Source organism: Seriola lalandi, unplaced genomic scaffold (genome assembly GCF_002814215.2).
Source record: "Seriola lalandi dorsalis isolate HSWRI2012SDOR001 ecotype SW California unplaced genomic scaffold, Sedor1 jcf7180002054983, whole genome shotgun sequence".
Lineage (NCBI taxonomy): Eukaryota > Metazoa > Chordata > Actinopteri > Carangiformes > Carangidae > Seriola > Seriola lalandi.
This window is the reverse complement of record NW_019525532.1, coordinates 327,119-347,157: the sequence shown is the minus strand read 5'-3', so window position 1 is coordinate 347,157 and position 20,039 is coordinate 327,119. Positions and strand designations below refer to the sequence as shown.

The 20,039-nt window shown below is 39.5% G+C and overlaps 3 protein-coding genes, 1 long non-coding RNA gene and 1 pseudogene across 5 annotated transcripts; 3 read left to right on the top strand and 2 right to left on the bottom strand.

Moving 5' to 3' along the window:
* Nucleotides 1-22: 22 nt before the first annotated feature.
* LOC111647169 (E3 ubiquitin-protein ligase RNF19A-like) lies at nucleotides 23-2,075 on the bottom strand (annotated as a pseudogene). Its single transcript, XR_015436528.1, has 4 exons — nucleotides 1,973-2,075; nucleotides 1,715-1,815; nucleotides 1,176-1,346; nucleotides 23-1,083 (listed from the first exon to the last, which is right to left on the bottom strand). The product of XR_015436528.1 is annotated as an E3 ubiquitin-protein ligase RNF19A-like (transcript).
* Nucleotides 2,076-3,386: 1,311 nt separating this feature from the next.
* On the top strand, nucleotides 3,387-8,941 carry LOC111647159 (ubiquitin carboxyl-terminal hydrolase 47-like). The gene is made up of 12 exons (XM_023396770.2): nucleotides 3,387-3,596; nucleotides 4,087-4,224; nucleotides 4,320-4,434; nucleotides 4,899-5,014; nucleotides 5,146-5,216; nucleotides 5,407-5,529; nucleotides 5,635-5,730; nucleotides 5,819-5,947; nucleotides 6,036-6,164; nucleotides 6,284-6,324; nucleotides 7,012-7,046; nucleotides 7,255-8,941. The coding sequence occupies exons 2-12, from the start codon at nucleotides 4,167-4,169 to the stop codon at nucleotides 8,115-8,117; spliced, it is 1,776 nt and encodes a 591-aa protein (XP_023252538.1). The 5' UTR covers nucleotides 3,387-3,596; nucleotides 4,087-4,166; the 3' UTR covers nucleotides 8,118-8,941.
* A 240-nt stretch (nucleotides 8,942-9,181) lies between these two features.
* Nucleotides 9,182-12,743, top strand: LOC111647156 (uncharacterized). Its single transcript, XM_087171247.1, has 3 exons — nucleotides 9,182-9,399; nucleotides 9,614-11,330; nucleotides 11,592-12,743. The coding sequence occupies exons 2-3, from the start codon at nucleotides 11,189-11,191 to the stop codon at nucleotides 11,789-11,791; spliced, it is 342 nt and encodes a 113-aa protein (XP_087027373.1). The 5' UTR covers nucleotides 9,182-9,399; nucleotides 9,614-11,188; the 3' UTR covers nucleotides 11,792-12,743.
* Nucleotides 12,744-13,448: 705 nt separating this feature from the next.
* LOC111647225 (uncharacterized) lies at nucleotides 13,449-15,483 on the bottom strand. Its single transcript, XM_023396846.2, has 4 exons — nucleotides 15,292-15,483; nucleotides 15,059-15,159; nucleotides 14,340-14,495; nucleotides 13,449-14,178 (listed from the first exon to the last, which is right to left on the bottom strand). The coding sequence occupies exons 1-4, from the start codon at nucleotides 15,398-15,400 to the stop codon at nucleotides 13,747-13,749; spliced, it is 798 nt and encodes a 265-aa protein (XP_023252614.1). The 5' UTR covers nucleotides 15,401-15,483; the 3' UTR covers nucleotides 13,449-13,746.
* Nucleotides 15,484-16,784: 1,301 nt separating this feature from the next.
* Nucleotides 16,785-18,199, top strand: LOC147817242 (uncharacterized). Its single transcript, XR_015436529.1, has 2 exons — nucleotides 16,785-17,013; nucleotides 17,521-18,199. It is a non-coding gene; the product is annotated as an uncharacterized LOC147817242 (long non-coding RNA).
* Nucleotides 18,200-20,039: the final 1,840 nt, after the last annotated feature.

Genomic DNA, 20,039 nt, shown 5'->3' with positions numbered 1-20,039 from the left:
CCCACATTTAAGAAATCCAGTATTATTTTTTACAATAGCTTTATTTCTCACATTTCATATTTTTGAATTTCAAGGACATTTTACGAGGTAAATTTTGCCGCATTGCACAAAAAAATGAGCCATGACACAAAAGCACTTATAACTGTATATGACATTTTCAGTCGGCACAAAACTTGTCTAGAGCGAGCTCTGCGTAAATGTAAAGAAAAAGAAAAGGCACAAAAAGAACGTAAAGGTATGATGATGATGAAGTTAGTAAATAGATTCTTAGATGATCTTTTGTGAAAGAAAAATTATGTTTTTGTAGATATGAAAATGACCTAACATTATAAATGATCTAAATACAGTCTAATAAAACACCTTTAATCGATACTGACCCTTCTTGTCATGTGCAGTTTAATATCTGACCAGAAGGGGGCAGAGTAGGGTCACAAGTAAAAATGATCTTCCATGTCCGTTGGTACAACATATGTATTTGTCACAAAGGTTTTGTCTATATTTACAGGCTAATATAAATAGAATAGAATCATCCTGCTTTTATTGTTGATTTCTCATTATTCATATTTTCTTTTAAATATCTAGTATTGCTTATTTGCCCATTAAGTAAAGACAGACCATTTTTTGTTTTCATTTTCTCTTCCAGGCAGGGATCGAGGTCTGTCTGGGAGCCACACCACTGGGACAGATTTTGTATGGTGAACTGGTCTGGCAGCATTCACGCTTTAGTTTCAGGCAGATGAAACAGAACTGCACGCCGCAGCGAGGACAGTTAATATTTTTGCAGTATTGCTGGTTATGTTCCACCCTTATGCCACATGTAGGGCAGGCTCGGACGGAGGGGCAGGCGGTGGCGCCCTCCACCTCCGGCAGACTGATGGTCTTGCACGTCTGCAGGAGTTCCAAGTCCCTGTTGGTGCAGCCGTCGTTGTCGCAGCGGTCAGATCGAGGGCCGTGACCTTTCCACCGCTTCTGACACTGCCAGCAGAACTGGTAGGCCTTCTTCTGATCGGCCGTACATATGGTGCACGTCACACACAGGTTGGACAGGTCCCTTCTCTCCACACATGTTTTGCACTGTGGGCACTGATGTGGAAAAACACAACAATGAAAATTACTTCACTTGATTTTGTTGTAAATTTCTGAATCAAAGAAAAATCCACTGAGACGTCACTTACTGGCTGAACCTCATAGTACTCTGCAGCAGCCAGATGGGCCATGGTCTCTTCAAAGTGCTGCATTTCCTCAACAGACAAATCAGCCAGTCTGCGCACTTCCTCGTACGACCACAGTTTGTTGCACAGTTTGGTGCCCTCTACCACTGCAGGGCATCTGAATTTGTATTTCCCCTTCAAACAACAAAGAGAAGATTCCAGTTTAGGATTTTAGAAAAAACCGGAAGAGATTTGCTGATGGGTGTTTGATGTAAATATAATGGTGTTTCAAGAATCGTTTCTTTAAGGTTAAAGGATAAACCCCTGAAATTAAAGTTATGATCTTCTCCATGATCTCCAACTGTACATCTATAAATACGATAAATTAACTACTCCCACTCTCTGAGAGCGCTTGGGATTATTATACTTAGATATTAATATTTCCAGCAAGAAAGAGGACGATTTCAAACATTGATCCAGTCTCCTGCTCTCTCCCTCTCATCGGACGAATAGTAAAAAATAAAATTTACTGACAAAAAAAGAGTTTTCAAGATATAAGATACCTCATCCAGCTGGCTGCTACACCACAGTGTTAGAGATTCAGGGGTGACCGCGTGGCCGCAGGACATCTCTGCTCTGAGGCCGCCGTCACCATCTTCTGAAGCTGAAGAGCACAACAACAACTATATTAGCGACTGGAAGAACTCTGAATTTCTGAAATCCAACAGCTCATACAATGACACTTAAGTTTGATAATCAGTAGTCCTTATTTGTTGCACTTTTCTGTGCACGTGCTCAGCGAGAAAGGAAATGAATCTTACACACTGGGTCCAAGTCGTCCCTCCTGTCGACAAACCAAGCGTGGTATCGAGTGGGTCGTATTTCTTCTCCACCTGCTCCTGCCTCAGAGAACTCATTTTGATTCTCCTTAGTGGAATAAACAAATGGCAAATACTGAAAGGTTTACAGATTTAATGTGAGAACAATGTTCATGGTTCATTTAAGCCGACATTTGTAAACATTTATGTTACACACAGTTATGTAGGCTATGCTGAATTAGCTGTTGGAAGTTCCTGTTTGCAGTGTACCCATGGGGTGTACAGACAGCTATCACTGGATACCTTTGATACTGAAGGAAACTTAAAAACCTGATGATTCCTGCTCAGGTTCTGGAGTTAACTGGAGCATCATGTTTGATTTATGATTTCTATGTGGATTTATTGGTGATGCACATCTGTAATGATGATATCTTCAGAGAAGTACAGGCCACACAGAATCTAAAAATACATGTATCATGTCAGTGTGTTCAGATTTGACTTGGTTAACATGCAGTTAGAGATTAGTTGTTTGAAAAACCTCCAACCTGATGATTTGGAGATATGATGTTGAAAAAAAACAAACATCCGGGTTAACGACATATTTTATCACATGACTGAGCTGATGTCAGCACACCTGACTCACTCACCTGCCGGGAATATTCAGTGAACAACTTAACTTGATGTTAGAGTAGGGTTGAGAACATGTTCATTTTTGCCCTTCTGTTTGTAGTCTAATCAAGAAAATATTCAGGAAGAGGCCAATAATTCTTTCTTTATTAGACCTCAGCCTCTACATGCGCAAGTTACCTTATTAAATACTCAATTTCCTTATTATGGCACACCATTCACCGTTTGATTTCATGTCACTAATTTTGTTCTCCTTTGGAGAGCATAAACCACACACACACACACACACACACACACACACACACACACACACACACACACACACACACACACAGGCATGGAAAGAAATCCTAAAAGAAACAAAATGTCTAATCTATGGGTCTCCCTCAAACACTCAGCCTATACCCCCTTAGCCATTAGATTTTGATCTAACAATAAAGTTTAATAAAGTTTTAACCATTTAATGTGTCAAGTAATACACACGAAGTATGAGCTTGATACGTCAGTAAATCCTTATCTCTCACTCAACGTTTATATTATTTTATTTTGAAGGCGACATGACACCCAGTGAATGGATGAAACCTCCCTAAAACTTTATAGCCTGATGTTACACATTAAAACTACATTAATAAAAGAAAAAGGATGAATTGAATAGATTGTTTTGTCTTACCTTGATGTGAAAGTTCGTCTCTCTGTTGTTGTTGTTTTTTTTTTTAAGGACTTCCCCTTTATTTTGAACAGGAAGTGTCGCACCTGCGCCTGAAACTACACGAAGTCTGGAGGATTATTTCAACACTCAATACTTCTGGAAGAAATGTCCAGGGTTTGTATGTAGTTTAAGCTGAGAGTCCTTCCTGGTGTTTGTGTGTGTGTGTGTGTGTGTGTGTGTGTGTGTGTGTGTGTGTGTGTGTGTATCGCTGTATCTTCCTCCTTCAAACTCTCGCTGGTATCGAAAGTGAAAGTTCACAGTTACACGCCGGATCATCGGACAGGATGCACGGTGAGTATTCCTGTGTTTTACCCTCCCATTTTAATACACATCCAAAGAAAACCTCACGTGCTTATCGGACCGTAAGTAGACACGGTGTAGCCTACACGTGGCACTTTATAGTGTGTTTATTGTTGTGCTCTTGTAGCTTATTTTTAAAGTGTGGTTTTGAGGCGCCGGGAAATGGAGGATTTAGAGGCGGCTTGAGTTTCCATAACACCCAAACACAACAGCTGCTTTCACTGGTGCCTGTAAAATGTTTGTAAAATCACTACCTGCTGTGCTGATTGAAAATCCTTTAGGTTTTACAAATATAAATCTATAATATAACAACAACATAATAACAATAATGTGGTTTCTCATTGTGATTTTTGTATAGTTTTATGGAGTGATGGAAGAAGTATTGATCCCTTAGAGTCAATTATGATTCTGTTCATTCTTCTTGACTTGTGAATCTGATCACTCTCCATTAACTTCTGCTGTATCCGTTGTGATTCCACAGGGTGAATATATCCATACATGTGGGGAAAAAAAGGATCGATAATCTAAAAATGTCAACGCTCCCATTCGAAGGAGATCACTATGAATCATGAGCGTGTAAATATGTTCACAGAGAGACTAGACAACTTCACCATCTCAGGTCAGTGACACAGTGGCTCGTATACGGCTCATATATTTCAGAGTTATAAGATAATGTGGATTTTGTGTGTCTTTTTGTCCCTGTTTTGTCTTTAGATTACCATGGCCTGAACAGTCCAGGTCTGACATGCTATTTGAACAGCGTGCTTCAGGTGCTTTTTATGACTGAAGACTTCCGGGGTTCAATAAAAAGTTCTTCAAATTCCCCTTTGTAAGTGTTTTATTTTTATTTTTAGACAGATTAGATGAAGTGAAACTGAATGCAGTGTATTAAAGGAGTAGTTTGCGCTTATTCACTTTCTTGCAGAGAGTTAGTACATGAGAAGTTTGATACCACTCCACGCTGGAGCCAGCAGCTTGTTAGCTTAGCTTAGCATAAAGACCAGAAGCAGGGGGAAACAGCTAGCCTGGCTCTGTCCAAAGGAAATACAGAAAAACCAGCACCTGTAAAGCTCACTGTGGAGTGGGGACTCCAGGAAGTTACTGGTCCCAGGCGATAGATGGTCTGGCACAAAATATCGAGCTATTCCTTTAAAACAGATTTGTCAGATAGGATATGAGATCAGTCCAGTTCACATGAACAGATTGTTGTTTTAGAGCATGTTAAATAATCTGACTTTGCTTTCATTGGTTTCTTCTTTAACAAAGCCACGTGTACTTCTCACCGTGCCACAGGTGCTGCAGTGAAGGTTCGACAACCATTGACGCACTCCTGGGAAAACTGTTTGATGCCTTAGAGAGGGGTTTGGCTGAAACACACAGCTTTGTAAAAAATCTGGGGATCAGAGATGGTAAGTTTAGATTTGAGACATGTCACTGCAGCTGTAGAAGCCTGTGTGTGTTAAAGTCCTGCAGACTCAGAGAGGCAGAATATACTTTAATGATGAAACGTCATTCTCTGTCCACTCACTCCCACATTCAGCGTACGAGCAACGTGACGCTGCCGAGTACTTAGAGAGGATACTGTGTCTCACCAGCCCTGAGGCGTCCAAGGTAGGGACACTTTAATGTACTGAACATATTGAATGGAAGAACAACAAGCTAAATGTGCTAGTTTACACCTGTAGTCCTCACGCAACTAAAAACCAACCAGTACTAAACAGCATTTTTACATAAGAATTAAAGTAAATTTTAAAGGAGGAGAGTATTGTGTGTATATATAAAAAAACCTTTTTGTGTGTAGACATTCAGGGGAGAGCTGAATCATAAAACCACATGCGTCAGGTGTAAGAAAAGGATCGACTCCCGGAGCTATTTTTGGATTCTGCCACTTGCGATGGAGAATTCATGCGACACCTACAGTGTGGTATTATGCTTTCCTTCAACCAGAATCAGAGTTCTGTATCTTTCATACTGAGAGAGAAAGAAAGAAAAGGGACACGCAGGATAAATAGATATACAATGTTTACAGGAGAGAGGGTTGAAGGCCTTCTTCAAGAAAGAACAAGTCTACGGGGATAACAAGATGTACTGCGCCCGGTGTAATAAAAAGCAAGATGCTGAGATTGTGAGTAATTAATTTGATCTTTATTAGAATATAAATGACTTTTTGACTGTCTGTTGTTAATGCAGATGTTTTTCTCTGTGGGATTTAGGACTGTGAGATGACACAAACTCCAGTGATTCTGACTCTCCTGCTGAAGAGATTTACCTTCGACTACAAGTGGAAGAGCTACGTCAAGCTTCACTGCAAAGTTGAAGTTCCCCAAACTTTACACATGGAGGTATTTAAAAAATGTTTTACATTCATCAGAAAATTGCTTTAATTTAATATTTCTTAAGTAGGATTTTGTTTTATTTCCCTGTCTTCAGAATTGCAAATATGACCTCTACGCCTTAGTCAACCACTTTGGAAACCTCACAGGAGGTCATTACACTGCAGAAATCAAATCTTTTGAAACGGGGGAGTGGTATTGCTTCAATGATGCCATTGTTGAGAAGGTGAGGAGGCTCTTTTCTTCTATACTCAGTCCAATGGCACAAATCATCGCACAGTTAAACATGCAACAAGTTTAACCGGAAATCAGCATTTAGGCTACTGTATTTTTCTAATTCCACAGGTCGGACAGCCTCTGTTTGGGTCTGGAAACTCCTCTCTGAGGTAAATATTGCCTTCAAGTGGTCAGGTGGTCATGATGTCACTGCGCACTGTTTGGGGCTCAAGCATCGTCTGATGAAAGTGCTCGTCACGTCAGCTGACATCATTTTAAAACCCCTCCAACCTTTATGAAGTCACAATGCACAGACATTCATGGTCCCCAGAAGATGAGCCCTAGTGCCTTTTGGTGACTCCCTCACCTTTAATCTAGCGCCACAATGAGGGTCACATTTGTTAAGTGAAATATCTCAACAACCTTGACATTTATACACATATACATGTTCCCCTCAAGATTATGTTATTTTAATATAATATAATATAATATAATATAATATATAAGATTATAATATTAAGTAATAATTTGACAGTACTGTCTATTTCATAACTTCATCATCAGGTCACAATTTTAATTTATCTGATATGTTGTTTTATGTCTGTACACCTGCAAATCTAATGACATTCCCATCAGCCTCAGTTATACTTGGAGTTCTTGGAGACGGATCAGTCTGACACAGGGAGGTGGAGATGTTGATGGCAGTTTTCTTGTCCCAAAATAAACACATGGGCTAAAACTACTTTGTTTCAATCATACTGAACCTACAGTCTGTAGTGATGCAGCTGGAGTTTATGTGGCTTGCTCAGGGGAACTTAGTGTTTCTGCTGTTGTAACCATTTTTCCTGTCAAACCAGGTCCTGCACTGCGTACCTTCTCATGTACAGGAAGGGTAAGCAAATGTACCGCATTTACTTTGGAGTTAGTAGATGTATTGTTTGTTATAGTGCCGTACCCCACTAGCCCTCTGGATTTTTAGATCAGACCAACAAAGTAAAAAATTCCTTTGCTGTTGCTCACTTGAAACACAGTTTGACACCAGGTCTGTACGCTTGCTGTTTGTGCTGATCAATAATAACCTCTGTTCTTTCTCTTCAAAGAGAGCACGCATTCTGATCAAAGCCATGAAGTCGAACAGGAAGCTCAGTGCGCACGATTGGACGTCGAGGCTGAAGGAAGACGAGACGAGTCGGAGAGAGGAGAGGCTCTCGCTCCTCCTCATCAGCTGAGGGATGAAAGTTGCAGCGAGGATGGAAACTTGAAGCACTTGAATGGTGATGCGTTAAAAAAGAGCTACGATGATGCTGTTTGGAAGAAACGGAAGGATTCTTCTGGGGAAGTGGAAAAACGGCCAAAGAGAGCAACGTGTGTGAGACCACGCAGAGACAAAGATGGTGGACATCATGAGCCCAACAAACAGCATCTTAATACAGACTCAGAGCACATTGCAGCGCACTGTGACCTCAGGATTCAGCAAAACCATAATTCCTTAAAGAAAAGACTAAAGCCTAATGATATTGCCTGGGACAGTACAGGACAGAACAGCATTGCTACAAAGACTGATAGTAGCCCTATAAGAATTATAGTGAATCCTGCAGAAACTAAAGGTGTGAGAAGTGAAAGAGAGGTAGTAGCGGAGGTAAGCATAGAAGGAAAAAGTATCAAACAGAGAGCGGAGGCCGACGTCAGTGAAAATGCAGGTGATTCTGTTGTAAAGTCATTTCAAGTTTCCTCCAATAGCTGCTCTCTGACAAAGCATCCGCACAGTAACTGTAGAATGAATGAACCCAGCCTAGGCAGAAATTCATGCAGCTCGAAGAGAAACCAGCATGTTGTGACCTCAGGTGAAGGCTGCACACGGGACGCCACGCCAACTGTGAGAAAGGGAGAGAAACCCGTAAGTCTGAGGACGACAAAAAACACTAAAAAGAGAGAAGAGGCAGTCAAACAGCCATGGAGGTGATTAAATGTGAAGGATGATATCTTTATTTTCATGTGATAACTGGTTGGATTTTTTAATCTGCGGCCTGTGAGTCAGTCTGTGATCAGGGATTTTTTTGTGTAGATTATATATGTCCTGCTTAATATTACTGGTTGAAAACTGTTACCATTCACTTTGATTTGTAACCATAGTGTCAGAACTGTCCTGGTATCCTATTGGTTAAGATGCATTCAGTATTCACAGTTAGGTTTCAGCCGGGGACTGTGTTGCTCATCTCTCCCTCATGTTTCCTGTCTGCTAAATCCAAAAAAAAAGAAAATTCAGTCACACACATGCGTGGACAATGTTTTTGTTTTGATAGGAAAACCTTGCTAATCGATGCAGCTATTAATGCAGTGAATACGGAACATATCTTACACTTTGGCCACTTTTTGCTCAGGATTTCGACTGGTATAACCAGAGGAAGGCTGTGAGCGTGCATCATGAATACAGTAGAGGGAGTGCACGTGAAAGTAATGGAGGCATGTGGTGTGTACAGGAAATTTAATACAAGGACTCATAAGTTATGCACACAGCCTTTATTATCTGCATATCATAGACAACGGCTTTTTATTTACATCTTACATGATCATCTTTTTGATACTGAATGTGTAATAAACATCAGAATAACATTTTAGTCATAGAATAATGGTAAAGTTTTATTTATATAGCAAACTTCATATAACAGATTGCCAAACAGTGTTCTTCACAAAACATAAACATAATGGTTAAAATGGGAATATGGACACATTAAGAGCAAGAAGACAAGTCGAAGACATTTAAACAATAAAATGTATTGTCATGTATGTGGATGATGATGATGTTATTATTTTTACTGTCATATAGATAATGATCAATTGAAATAGAAGGCAAATCAAAAACATTTAAAAAATAAAATTGATAGTAAGGAAATTTGTTTTATTTGAAGGTGAGATTAAATTATAGTGTGTATTTAGGTAAGAGCACGTTTTCTCTAAGTAAAACTCTAGTACAGCATATATTTTGAAGTTCAAGGATGAAAGTGAAAGTACATTTTTACAGCTTCTTCCGGGAATATCATCGGACGCCATTACAGTCAGAAGTACTGCACGAAGAGAAGATTGTGGCAAGAACACCACAAACATGGTTATCCGGGTGTTGGTGCATGGTCTTACAGGGGAGGTGAAGTCAGTCGACCTGTGCGACACCGAGGAGCAGTTTAACAACCTGACGGTGCTGCAGCTGAAGCAGAAGATAGTAGAGGCGGGTTTTTGCCATGGCTTCGGTAAAACTACTTTCCATTTTACATCCGACCTACACACGATGTTCATGATTGAAATAGTCTCGACACTTACAGGCCTAAATTACACAGCTAACGTTAACGATTAAATGGTCATCTGTTAAACACACATTCATGCGAGTAAACGTGTTTTCTAAGTAAGGTTGCAAAGTCAATATGGATAAATGAAATTTACTAACACTGATTTGTTTTGGGATAGATCCTGAACGCGTGAGGTTGATCTTCACTGACAGCATTTGGACGATGACTCAAGCCTGCTGAGAAAATATGGAATCCAACACATGTCGGTCATCCAAATTGTTGTACTGGTGACCGGGGGAGGAGGATGGGATCCCGGCAGGGGAGATGGTGGTATGGGGGACAAGGAAGGCAAAAACCGAAGTATGGAAAGGCTGTCTTTATTTTAAACCTCCTCAGGTTGTATCTGTTACTTTCAGAGACACATTTGACATGTAACATCACACCAGGGGGTTGCCAGAGCTGAACTCCAGAGATTGCCCAACAGTTGCCTCATGTGCCACTTTTGGTGCAACATTTTTAGTGTGACAAAAAACCTTCCTCGTAACCCTCTGTATGGAATTCATTCCCATATTGTCATACCCACCCTGGTATGTGCACACTCCACTGCCTGATAATATGCACCCACTGTGTAATAATCAACCATTTTGACAGTCACACATTTGGATGAATTGTATTTTCTTTTTATTATTTACTTTTAATGTTGTATTAACTGGTGTGTGACAAACTGACATGGCTGCAAACCGGGGGACAGATCAGATGAGCTCTTATCTGTATATTCGTACTAATTAATAGTTAGAAACAAGTTGTTGATTCTCTCAGTTTCTGTTGTTCAAACGATACGGTTGACGTTGTGCAACCGTTTGGAGTAAAACTCTAAAATGTGTCCCAACATTGTTTGTTTGACAGAACTATTGTATTCATACTGAACACATGACAATCTGTGCCAGTTCTCCTACTAGTTAATACTCTTTGCTTTGCATGCACATACCAGACTTTCCAGACCTTAGTCTTAAACTAAAGTCTTTTCCTGTCTCATGGAATATCACCAGTCTCTGAAACACCTAAATTAATGTTTAAAACGTGTCATCATGTATTTAGATCAAAGTGTCTTTTCAATCCTCAGTCATTTTTCTTAATGTCTGGAGACAGTCATGAGCGTCATTGTTGTTCTGTTATATTGGTTTTGACCTGTAGATGGTGCTACAGCTCCTTCTGGGCCTTTCATTGACTCTAACTCAGGTTTTGTTCCGTGTCAAAGGTTTCACAGGTCATCACATTTTTTTTACACTTATACAGTTTCCAGCTTCACTACAAGTCTCTACTGTGTGTAAAATATCTGTTTGATATTGAGTTTTATAAGATTCAGTATGAAAATGAATATTATTTTTGCTGTCATAGAGATTATGATCAAAAGACAATTGACAAACAGGACACACAATAAAATTGATAGTAAAGAAATAACAGTTGTATTTGGAGTTGAGATTGAATTATACTGTGTATCTTGGTAAGACGTTTTCTCTCAAGTAAAACGCCAGTATTGTAAATATTTAAGTACGTTTATAAGTAAGTAAATAAGTTTAAAGACGAACGAGAAAGTAGATTTTTACAGCTTCTTCCGGCATAATCGTCGGACACCATCATCACAGTCAGCAAATCTGCAAACACACACACACACACACACACACACACACACACACACACACACACACACACACACACACACAAAAAAAAGATTGTGGGAAGAACAGCAGAAATGGTTTTCCAGGTGTTTGTGAAATATAACGGCAGGGTGGTGGCGGCGATCCACCTGTGCGACACCGAGGAGCAGTTTGAGAGCCTGACGGTGCAGCAGCTGAAGGAGAAGATCATAAAGACTGGTTTTTACAGCAACGACGGTAAATATACTTTCTTTTATGGCTGCGTCCGAGCTACACGCGTTGTTCATGATTGAAACAGCCACCTGGAAACCGGATCACAAGCCGGGATTCATAGCCTAAACTATATAGTTAATATTAACGTTAAGTTGTCTGTCTTCGGTTAAACCCAAATCCGTGCGCGGAAGCGAGTTTTTTTTTGCCTGTAAGGTCGCAGGTCATTAAGTAAGACTACGAGTGCGAGATTTAAATGATATTGTTTTGATTTATTTTGCAATATAGATGCCTACAGGTTGGTCTTCGCTGGCAGGGATCTGCGCATAGACTCCCGCCGGCTGTGTGAGTATGGAGTCCAGGACTTGTCCACCATCACAGTGATTCACAGTCTGTTCGGGGGAGGAGAGGATCCCGGCAGGGGAGATGGTGGTATGGGGGACAAGGACGGCAAAAACAGAAGTATGGAAAAGCTCTCTGATTTTTGAACCCACTCATGTTCTGGTCCTTACCGAGACACATTACACATTCCACCTCAGCTTGAACTCCAAAATGTCCCAACCTTGTCTGTTTGACACTCAAGTATTCACACTGAACGCATAACATAATCTGTAGCCTACCAGGTTTTCTACCAGTTAATACTTAATACTTTCCATCCTTTTTATAATTCAAGTCAAAGACAGACCTAAACAGTGTCATCATTAAGTATTTTATTGGGATTGGCCTATAGTTGGTGCTACAGCTCTTTCTGGGCCTTTGATTGACTGTGATTGATCTGTGTGAAACCTCATTTTTACACTTGCACTTAATTTCTACACTGTGTGGAATATGTCTGTTTTGATATAGAATGTTATATGATATGTGAATACATGTTAGTGTTTTGCTGTCATTTACCCTGTCCAACAATCAGGAAATGTATTCACATATGAACTTGTGTGACCTGACATCATGGTCTTCAGCAAGGGGCATGGCTAGTGTTTGAACTATTTACATCTGAACAAACTGACACTGCACCAGCTCTGCTAAACACTGAACATGAACTGAACATCCCTCTGAGACGCTGCGTTCTAATTGGTCAAGAGACCAATACAAAGAGCCAATCACAAAACATGATGCTGCTGATCCAGTTGTTAGAGGAAGGTCCCTGAGTCATTTCCAACACCGCCTGCTCTGTCACCTTTACTAATTGCTGCAGGGTTTTATTTTGTGTGTGTTTCCTGACAGTTACAAGAAGTCACGTGAATGCACGACAGAAAGTCTGGATTCCCCCTCTAGATATTCACCTTTCATTTTATTTACTTTTACATGTACAACCTGGGTTTGTTGCCTTGCTTGTGAAGTAATGTAATGGCTCATAGTTGTACTTTTTATGTTATTGCATTATTCTAAATATCCATATTCTTCATATTCTTTATTTAAAATAAAGTAATAATGTCAATACATGCGCTTGGATTCTTTTTCAGTGGGATTCATAAATAGATTTACAGCAGCTTTCAATAAGACAAACAGAAAGTGAAGCATGTTCACTGCCCTGTGCTCATGCCAAACACTGGTGCTGGTATATTCGGTACTTTCCTGTCGTCATATCAGGGACAACATCAGGACTTGGTGATGCTGAATAAGGAAATATACTCACAAATTTGCTGTTTTAGGGGAATATACTGAAACGCTGCCCAGGCTTTATGATGCAAAGTACAGGACAAACTCTAAAGTGTCCAAAACATGTACGAGGCTTTGCTGTGATCAGCGCTGTTGTTCTGGTTTAGTGGCCTGAACAACATGTTCAACCCACAAACCTGCAAGGAAACATAGTCAGAGGAAATGAAGTGGGAAAAATCTACCAATTTGTGGTGTATGTGGTGTTAATACAAGCTAAAAATATAGCACGGACATATCTTTTAATTATCAGCCAACGATGGAGCTGATAGCCAACAGCATTTGAAGTTTTGTTTTTGTGTAGTTCTATCTACACAGTGTTGTTTTAATCCAGCGCTCAGTTATCATTTTAATGTGCAACAGAAATAATTCACTCAAATGAATAGTATGTTTGTATATTAACATGTGTGACAAAGGAGCAGTGATGTAGTGATAACACAAGACAAAAAGGAGGCTGAGGCAATACACAATGAAACGAACAACAACATGTGGTGGTGGAATATGAAAGCATTTATGAAATAAGACAATTATGAATCGATAAACGCTTCAGACTCACAATATATGTGACAATTCTCAACCTTATAGTTCAGGCAGACTCCAGGCATGACGATCACATCTGGCTCAATTTCTCACTGACAAAACAGGAACATCCTATTTACCAGATGTTTCTATAAAGAAATTATATTTCAGATTTTCAAAACCAGAGAAGAATGTAAATTACAGCAATGGTGCAATTAAGAAAAGACACATAAAAAGACACAGAAGCACTTACATAGTGTTGTTTATATCATTGCTTCTTCCACATGGGTATAGAGGTCTGTCTGGGGGCAGCAGAGCACTGTGCTGAATAACACCCTCCTGTTAGCTTCAGGCACACAAAACAAAACGGCACCTGACATCGGGGACAGACGATGTTTGTACAATGCTTTTTGCTATGCTGCACCAGTGAGCCACAGGTGGGACAGGCTCGGATGGAGGGACAGCCAGTGACCCCTGTCACAGACTCAAAGGTGATATCTGGACAGTTTTTCAGTGTTTTCAGTGATTCGTTGCAGCAGCCGTCGTTTTCACAGCGGTCTGAGCGTGGAGCCGGACCCTTCCACTCCCTCAAACACTGCCAGCAGAACTCATAGACCCGTCCTCTCTTTGCTGTGCACACTGTGCAGCGGACGCTCAGATTAGAGGTTTCCTTTCTCACAAAAGTCCTGCATCCAGGACACTGTGATGTGGAAGGAGGTGAGAGACGAGGGAAAACAGAGAGACGTTTTTTTCGTTATTATTTCACAATTTTTTATCACCATTCAGAACTGATTTTTGAGCAACAGATTTAGTTTTCAGTTACAGTTAGTGAACATCATATAGTTTCAATGGGACACTTACTAATTTGGTATCCAAGTTATCCTTTTGAGCATTGGCAGCCAAGGCTTTTTCAAAATATTCCGTTTCTTCAGGTGTCAGAAGAGCCATTTTACGAACCTCTGAGAAAGGCCACTCATAGACACAACCACGTTGGGCACATGTGAATCTGCTTTCACCCTTTATTAAAATAGGGAAAAGTAAATTGACAAAACGATTACAAGTTGGAAAGGAGCCATAAAGGCAATATATTATTATCACATATACATTCTCTGAATGTATGAAGATGTAAGTTGATAGAGAAATTTGTATATGTATATACAGTAAATTAAAAATAATTTCTTTATATGGCACTATATGTTGCAACCATATATATTAACGATATATATTTATATTATTATGAATGCAAGTTTATCAATACAACATACATAAAAAATTATCTCTGCTTATATGTTTTTCTTTAACATACATGTCTATCTTTTAAATGTAGATATATAATAACATATATTGACGGGCTATTGGACGGATATAGCTACGTATAGGCCATATCTATATGCATACATACATGAACAAACATATTTTTATGGGCTAGACATACAGCCTATATGTTAATATATGAAACTGCCAATTTGTAATGCGTTTCATATTTATTATTTTTTACATATATTGTATGTACATATGGTTTTTTTTTAAAACATATTTCATAAAAGGCAATCTGATATATGTACATATATACAGCCTACCTGGTCCAATAACCTGCGGCACCAGTTGGTCAGAGACGTCGGAGTCACAGCGTGACCACAGGACATCAGAGCTCTGCGAGACTTGAAACCTTCACACAGAACTGAGGAAAAACACGGAGAAACCGTCACACACACACACACACACACACACACACACACAAATAAACAAAACGCGACGCTTATACACCGTACACACTTCTTTGGACACTTTGGGGACATACTCGGTTACTTACAGTCGAACTCGTCCTCTGTGTTCACGAAGCGAAGTGTCGAGTCTCGCGGGTTAAAACACTTCTCAGCCTGACTCGTCGCGTGTCCATCATTAGACTCATTAGAGCCCATTTTAACCCGAGCGGCTTCTAGTTTCTCCACCAACTACAAACACCGAAGCTCCCTGTTGAGTTTCCTGCTTGTGTGTGTGTGTGTGTGTGTGTGTGTGTGTGTTATTTTCAGTTTAAAGTCACGTGAGTGAATAACGCTGTTTTGTTGTCTTATTTGTGGAGTGATGGTCCTGGGATTGATAAAGTGTTTCACAGGATGATCTGGTTCAAAGCAACATTAATATAATAATAATATATATATTATATATAATATATCTCCATATCACAGACACATGCAAACAACAACTTTCCAAAAATGAGGTGCAGCAGGTTCAACTTTTTATTTATCTCATATGCAATAAGTTGTCTTCTAGTGCAGTATACTCTGCCACTTGCACTTTGTTTTTCTTATCTTTATTCTCTTTTAGCTGTTTTATTATTGTATTTAACAAACATCCTTACTGTTTGAATGGCTTATAAAGTATAGTTCCAGCATTTTTATTGTCTTATTTTTTGGATCGTGGGTTTATTGTGGCATGTTTCATGCTGCCTTGCTGCAAAAAGGAATTTCCCTCTTGCAGAACGATATAGATCTGTATCGAACTGTTACGTTACAGAAACAGGGTTTACATTCATGCAGGAGTTCAAAAATATTTTGGTGTCCAAACAATTCATAGTTTAGTTCAGAGATTCACCTTATTGTGACAAATTACTCAAACATAATACAATTTTCTCTTTTTAAAACATCAGGTGGCACACTGGGTAATATTTTCACTTTCTCTTTTGCAGTTACAATAAATTACGTGACTGAAAGCATGTCTGGTTTTCCCCATTCCATATTTCATTTTGCTAACCAGTAATGTGCTGTTGAAAATGGGTTCATTTTCTTTTTGGTGGAGTATTGTATTATTTTTGTTATTGCATTGTTTTGAATATGCATGAAATCATATTTAAAATCCTGTGATTATGTCACTCAGTCTTTGGTTTTTTTTTCAGCTGGATTGATAAATTGTTTCACAGCAGCTTTTTACCAAAACAAACAGGATGTGATGCTGAATAAGGAAACGCATTCACACATTGGTTGTTTTTGGTGGATAGTGAAATGTTTCCCACGCAGTATGATGCAAAGTATGGACAAACTCTAAAGTGTCTTTGTTGTGAAAACCCCAACAATTTCAAAAAGATGTTCTTCTGTATTTTGAAAAATACTGTAATAAAATCAATAAAAATAAATGTCAATGTTGTTGTTTTGGTAAACTGTTTCATATGAGCTGTTAATAGGACAAACCCAATGTGAAAGTAAAACAAATATTGGTTCTTGAATTTCAGGGAGTTTCCGCAGTGAGCACAACAAACACTGATAGGACGAGATTACTTTATGCTGAGAACAAAAGAGGCAGGTCTTCTCTGACGTCTGACGAAACATCGACCTCCACTGTCATTACCGTCAACAGACAGAACCTGAGAGGAGCATCACACACGAAAACATGTGTAAGGGCATATCAGTGAGGGTGCACAACGGGCTTACAGGTGGGATGATGAGTGTCCCCCTGGTCAAGTCAAAGAAGCAGATGAATAAAGTGACCACGAAACAGCTGAAGAGGAAAGTACTGAAGGCGATTCCCAGCGTCAAAGGTAATAAATACTCTTAAAACAGATCGAAAGTAAACTTACAGTACCGTGGGTGAACATGTAGCCAACTAACTTCTGAACTAGCAAATTAAACTATGCAATTTATAACTTAACAATAATAATAACACACGATTTCATTGGAGTGGTCATTTTTTTTGCATTTCATTTTCAGTGAAAAAATATAAAAATGAAGATGATGTGTTTTTGTTGGAGCTTGTACCAAACAATCCTGTTCCTTTACATCCCACATGCGTCTCTGCGGCACCGCAATGCTTGATTTATGGTGTGTGGCGACGCATTTTATCTTTATCCAAAAAAAAAAAAAATGCAGCACCTGCGATTTGAATATTGCACTCGGCTGATGATGCGGTTTTCGATAATGTGATAATTGATAATTTGACAATTGTTCCTGGTCAGCTCACAATTAAAATGTGAACTTACACTCCAAGTGATATGAATGTTCATCTCTCATGGAAGACCACACTCATTTTGTTTCTCTGTGTCTCGCAGGAAAGGGTGAAGTGCGGCTGGTTTTCAAAGATCAGACACTGTCCGATGACTCCACCACGCTGGTTCAACATGGCATCCAGCACAACGATCTCATCCTCGTGCTGCTGAGAGTTCATGGAGGATAGACGGCTTCACAGAGACTCATCGTCTCTTCACATCCTTTTGATTCAAATGATGATTGGAAAATGAGTTGTAAAAAGTCATTTGTAATGTTTTCTAGCCAATCACTCTGTGAAATTGACCACCCACACACATTGGTTGTTTTAGCTACTAAATAAACGGATGTAGGAGAAGACAGAGTTTCCTGGTATGTTGCAGAACAAAGTGTCTTTAAGCTTCTTCATTCATCTCCCATTAAGTTTCGCCTCAGCTGCCTGATATGTAATTTTTGTTAAATTTTCGGACTTTCTTGGATATTAAAACGCTTTTCACAATCTGTCGACAACTCGTCAATGTCATCATTCTTCAGTGTTATTTTGGGATTGACCCATAGAGGGAATTACACTGGGCCTTTGATTAAAACTGACTTCATGTCAGGTTTTGCTCTGTGACAAACAGCATCAGATTTTTACACTTCTAGATCTACAGTAGAAAAACTGACCAGTTTCCAGCTTCACTATACGTCCACTGTATATGTAAAATATCTGTTTGATATTAAATTTTATATGATATGTGGATACATGTTACTATTTCTCTGTCATTTATCCTGTTGAACATTCAGGAAATTTATTCACATGCATGAACCTGTTTCAGACATCAGATAGATTTTCTTTCACAAAGAGCCAATCACAAAACATGGTGCTGCTGATTCAGTTGTTAGAGGAAGGTCCCTGAGGCATTTCCAACACCGCCTGCTCTGTCACCTTTATTAATTGCTGCAGGGTTTTATTTGTGTGTGTTTCCTGACAGTTACAAGAAGTCACGTGAATGCACGACAGAAAGTCTGGATTCCCCCTCTAGATATTCACCTTTCATTTTATTTACTTTGACATGTACAACCTGGGTTTGTTGCCTTGTTTGTGAAGTAATGGCTCATAGTTTTACTTTTTATGTTATGGCATTATTCTAAATATCCATATTCTTCATATTCTTTATTTAAAATAATGTAATAATGTCAATAAATGCGTTTGGTTTCTTTTTCAGTGGGATTCATAAATAGTTTTACAGCAGCTTTCAGTAAGACAAACAGAAAGTGAAGCATGTTCACTGCCCTGTTCTCATGCCAAACACTGGTGCTGGTGTATTCGGTACTTTCCTGTTATTATTTCAGGTACAACAACAGGACTTTGTGACGCTGAATAAGGAAATACACCCACAAATTTGCTGTTTTAGGGGAATATACTGAAACGCTGCCCAGGCTTTATGATGCAAAGTACAGGACAAACTCTAAAGTGTCCAAAACATGTACGCGGCTTTGCTGTGATCAGCGCTGTTGTTCTGGTTTAGTGGCCTGAACAACATGTTCAACTCACAAACCTGCAAGGAAACATAGTCAGAGGAAATGAAGTGAGAAAAATCTACCAAGTTGTGGTGTATGTGGTGTTAATACAAGCTAAAAATATAGCACGGACATATCTTTTAATTATCAGCCAACGATGGAGCTGATAGCCAGCAGCATTTGAAGTTTTGTTTTTGTGTAGTTCTATCTACACAGTGTTGTTTTAATCCAGCGCTCAGTTATCATTTTAATGTGCAACAGAAATAATTCACTCAAATAAATAGTATGTTTGTATATTAACATGTGTGACAAAGGAGCAGTGATGTAGTGATAACACAAGACAAAAAGGAGGCTGAGCAATACACAATGAAACGAACAACAACATGTGGTGGTGGAATATGAAAGCATTTATGAAATGAAACAATTATGAATCGATAAACGCTTCAGACTCACAATATATGTGACAATTCAGATTTTCAAAACCAGAGAAGAATGTAAATTACAGCAATGGTGCAATTAAGAAAAGACACATAAAAAGAAACAGAAGCACTTACATAGTGTTGTTTATATCATTACTTCTTCCACACAGGTATAGAGCTCTGTCTGGGGGCAACACCACTGGAGCACTGTCCTGAAATTTTACTTGTCTTGAAACACTCTTCAGCCAGTTTCAGGCACACAAAACAAAACTTCACCCGACATCGGGGACAGACGATGCTTTTACAATGCTTTTTGCTATGCTGCACCAGTGAGCCACAGGTGGGACAGGCTCGGATGGAGGGACAGCCAGTGACCCCTGTCACAGACTCAAAGGTGATATCTGGACAGTTTTTCAGAGCTTTCAGTGATTCGTTGCAGCAGCCGTCGTTTTCACAGCGGTCTGAGCGTGGAGCCGGACCCTTCCACTCCCTCAAACACTGCCAGCAGAACTCATAGACCCGTCCTCTCTTTGCTGTGCACACTGCGCAGCGGACGCTCAGATTAGAGGTTTCCTTTCTCACAAAAGTCCTGCATCCAGGACACTGTGATGTGGAAGGAGGTGAGAGACGAGGGAAAACAGAGAGACGTTTTTTTCGTTATT

What these genes read in the sequence shown, in the direction of transcription:
- LOC111647156 (XM_087171247.1), top strand. Translation starts at nt 11,189, where the DNA reads ATGGTTTTCCAGGTGTTTGTGAAATATAACGGCAGGGTGGTGGCGGCG. An exon ending in TGGTTTTTACAGCAACGACG is followed by an intron (nt 11,331 to 11,591) that starts GTAAATATACTT and finishes TTTGCAATATAG; the next exon opens with ATGCCTACAGGTTGGTCTTC.
- LOC111647225 (XM_023396846.2), bottom strand. Translation starts at nt 15,400, where the DNA reads ATGGGCTCTAATGAGTCTAATGATGGACACGCGACGAGTCAGGCTGAG. An exon ending in CACAGAGGACGAGTTCGACT is followed by an intron (nt 15,160 to 15,291) that starts GTAAGTAACCGA and finishes GTTTTTCCTCAG; the next exon opens with TTCTGTGTGAAGGTTTCAAG. An exon ending in ATAACTTGGATACCAAATTA is followed by an intron (nt 14,179 to 14,339) that starts GTAAGTGTCCCA and finishes TCCACATCACAG; the next exon opens with TGTCCTGGATGCAGGACTTT.
- LOC111647159 (XM_023396770.2), top strand. Translation starts at nt 4,167, where the DNA reads ATGAATCATGAGCGTGTAAATATGTTCACAGAGAGACTAGACAACTTC. An exon ending in AAATCTGGGGATCAGAGATG is followed by an intron (nt 5,015 to 5,145) that starts GTAAGTTTAGAT and finishes TCCCACATTCAG; the next exon opens with CGTACGAGCAACGTGACGCT. An exon ending in CCCAAACTTTACACATGGAG is followed by an intron (nt 5,948 to 6,035) that starts GTATTTAAAAAA and finishes CCCTGTCTTCAG; the next exon opens with AATTGCAAATATGACCTCTA.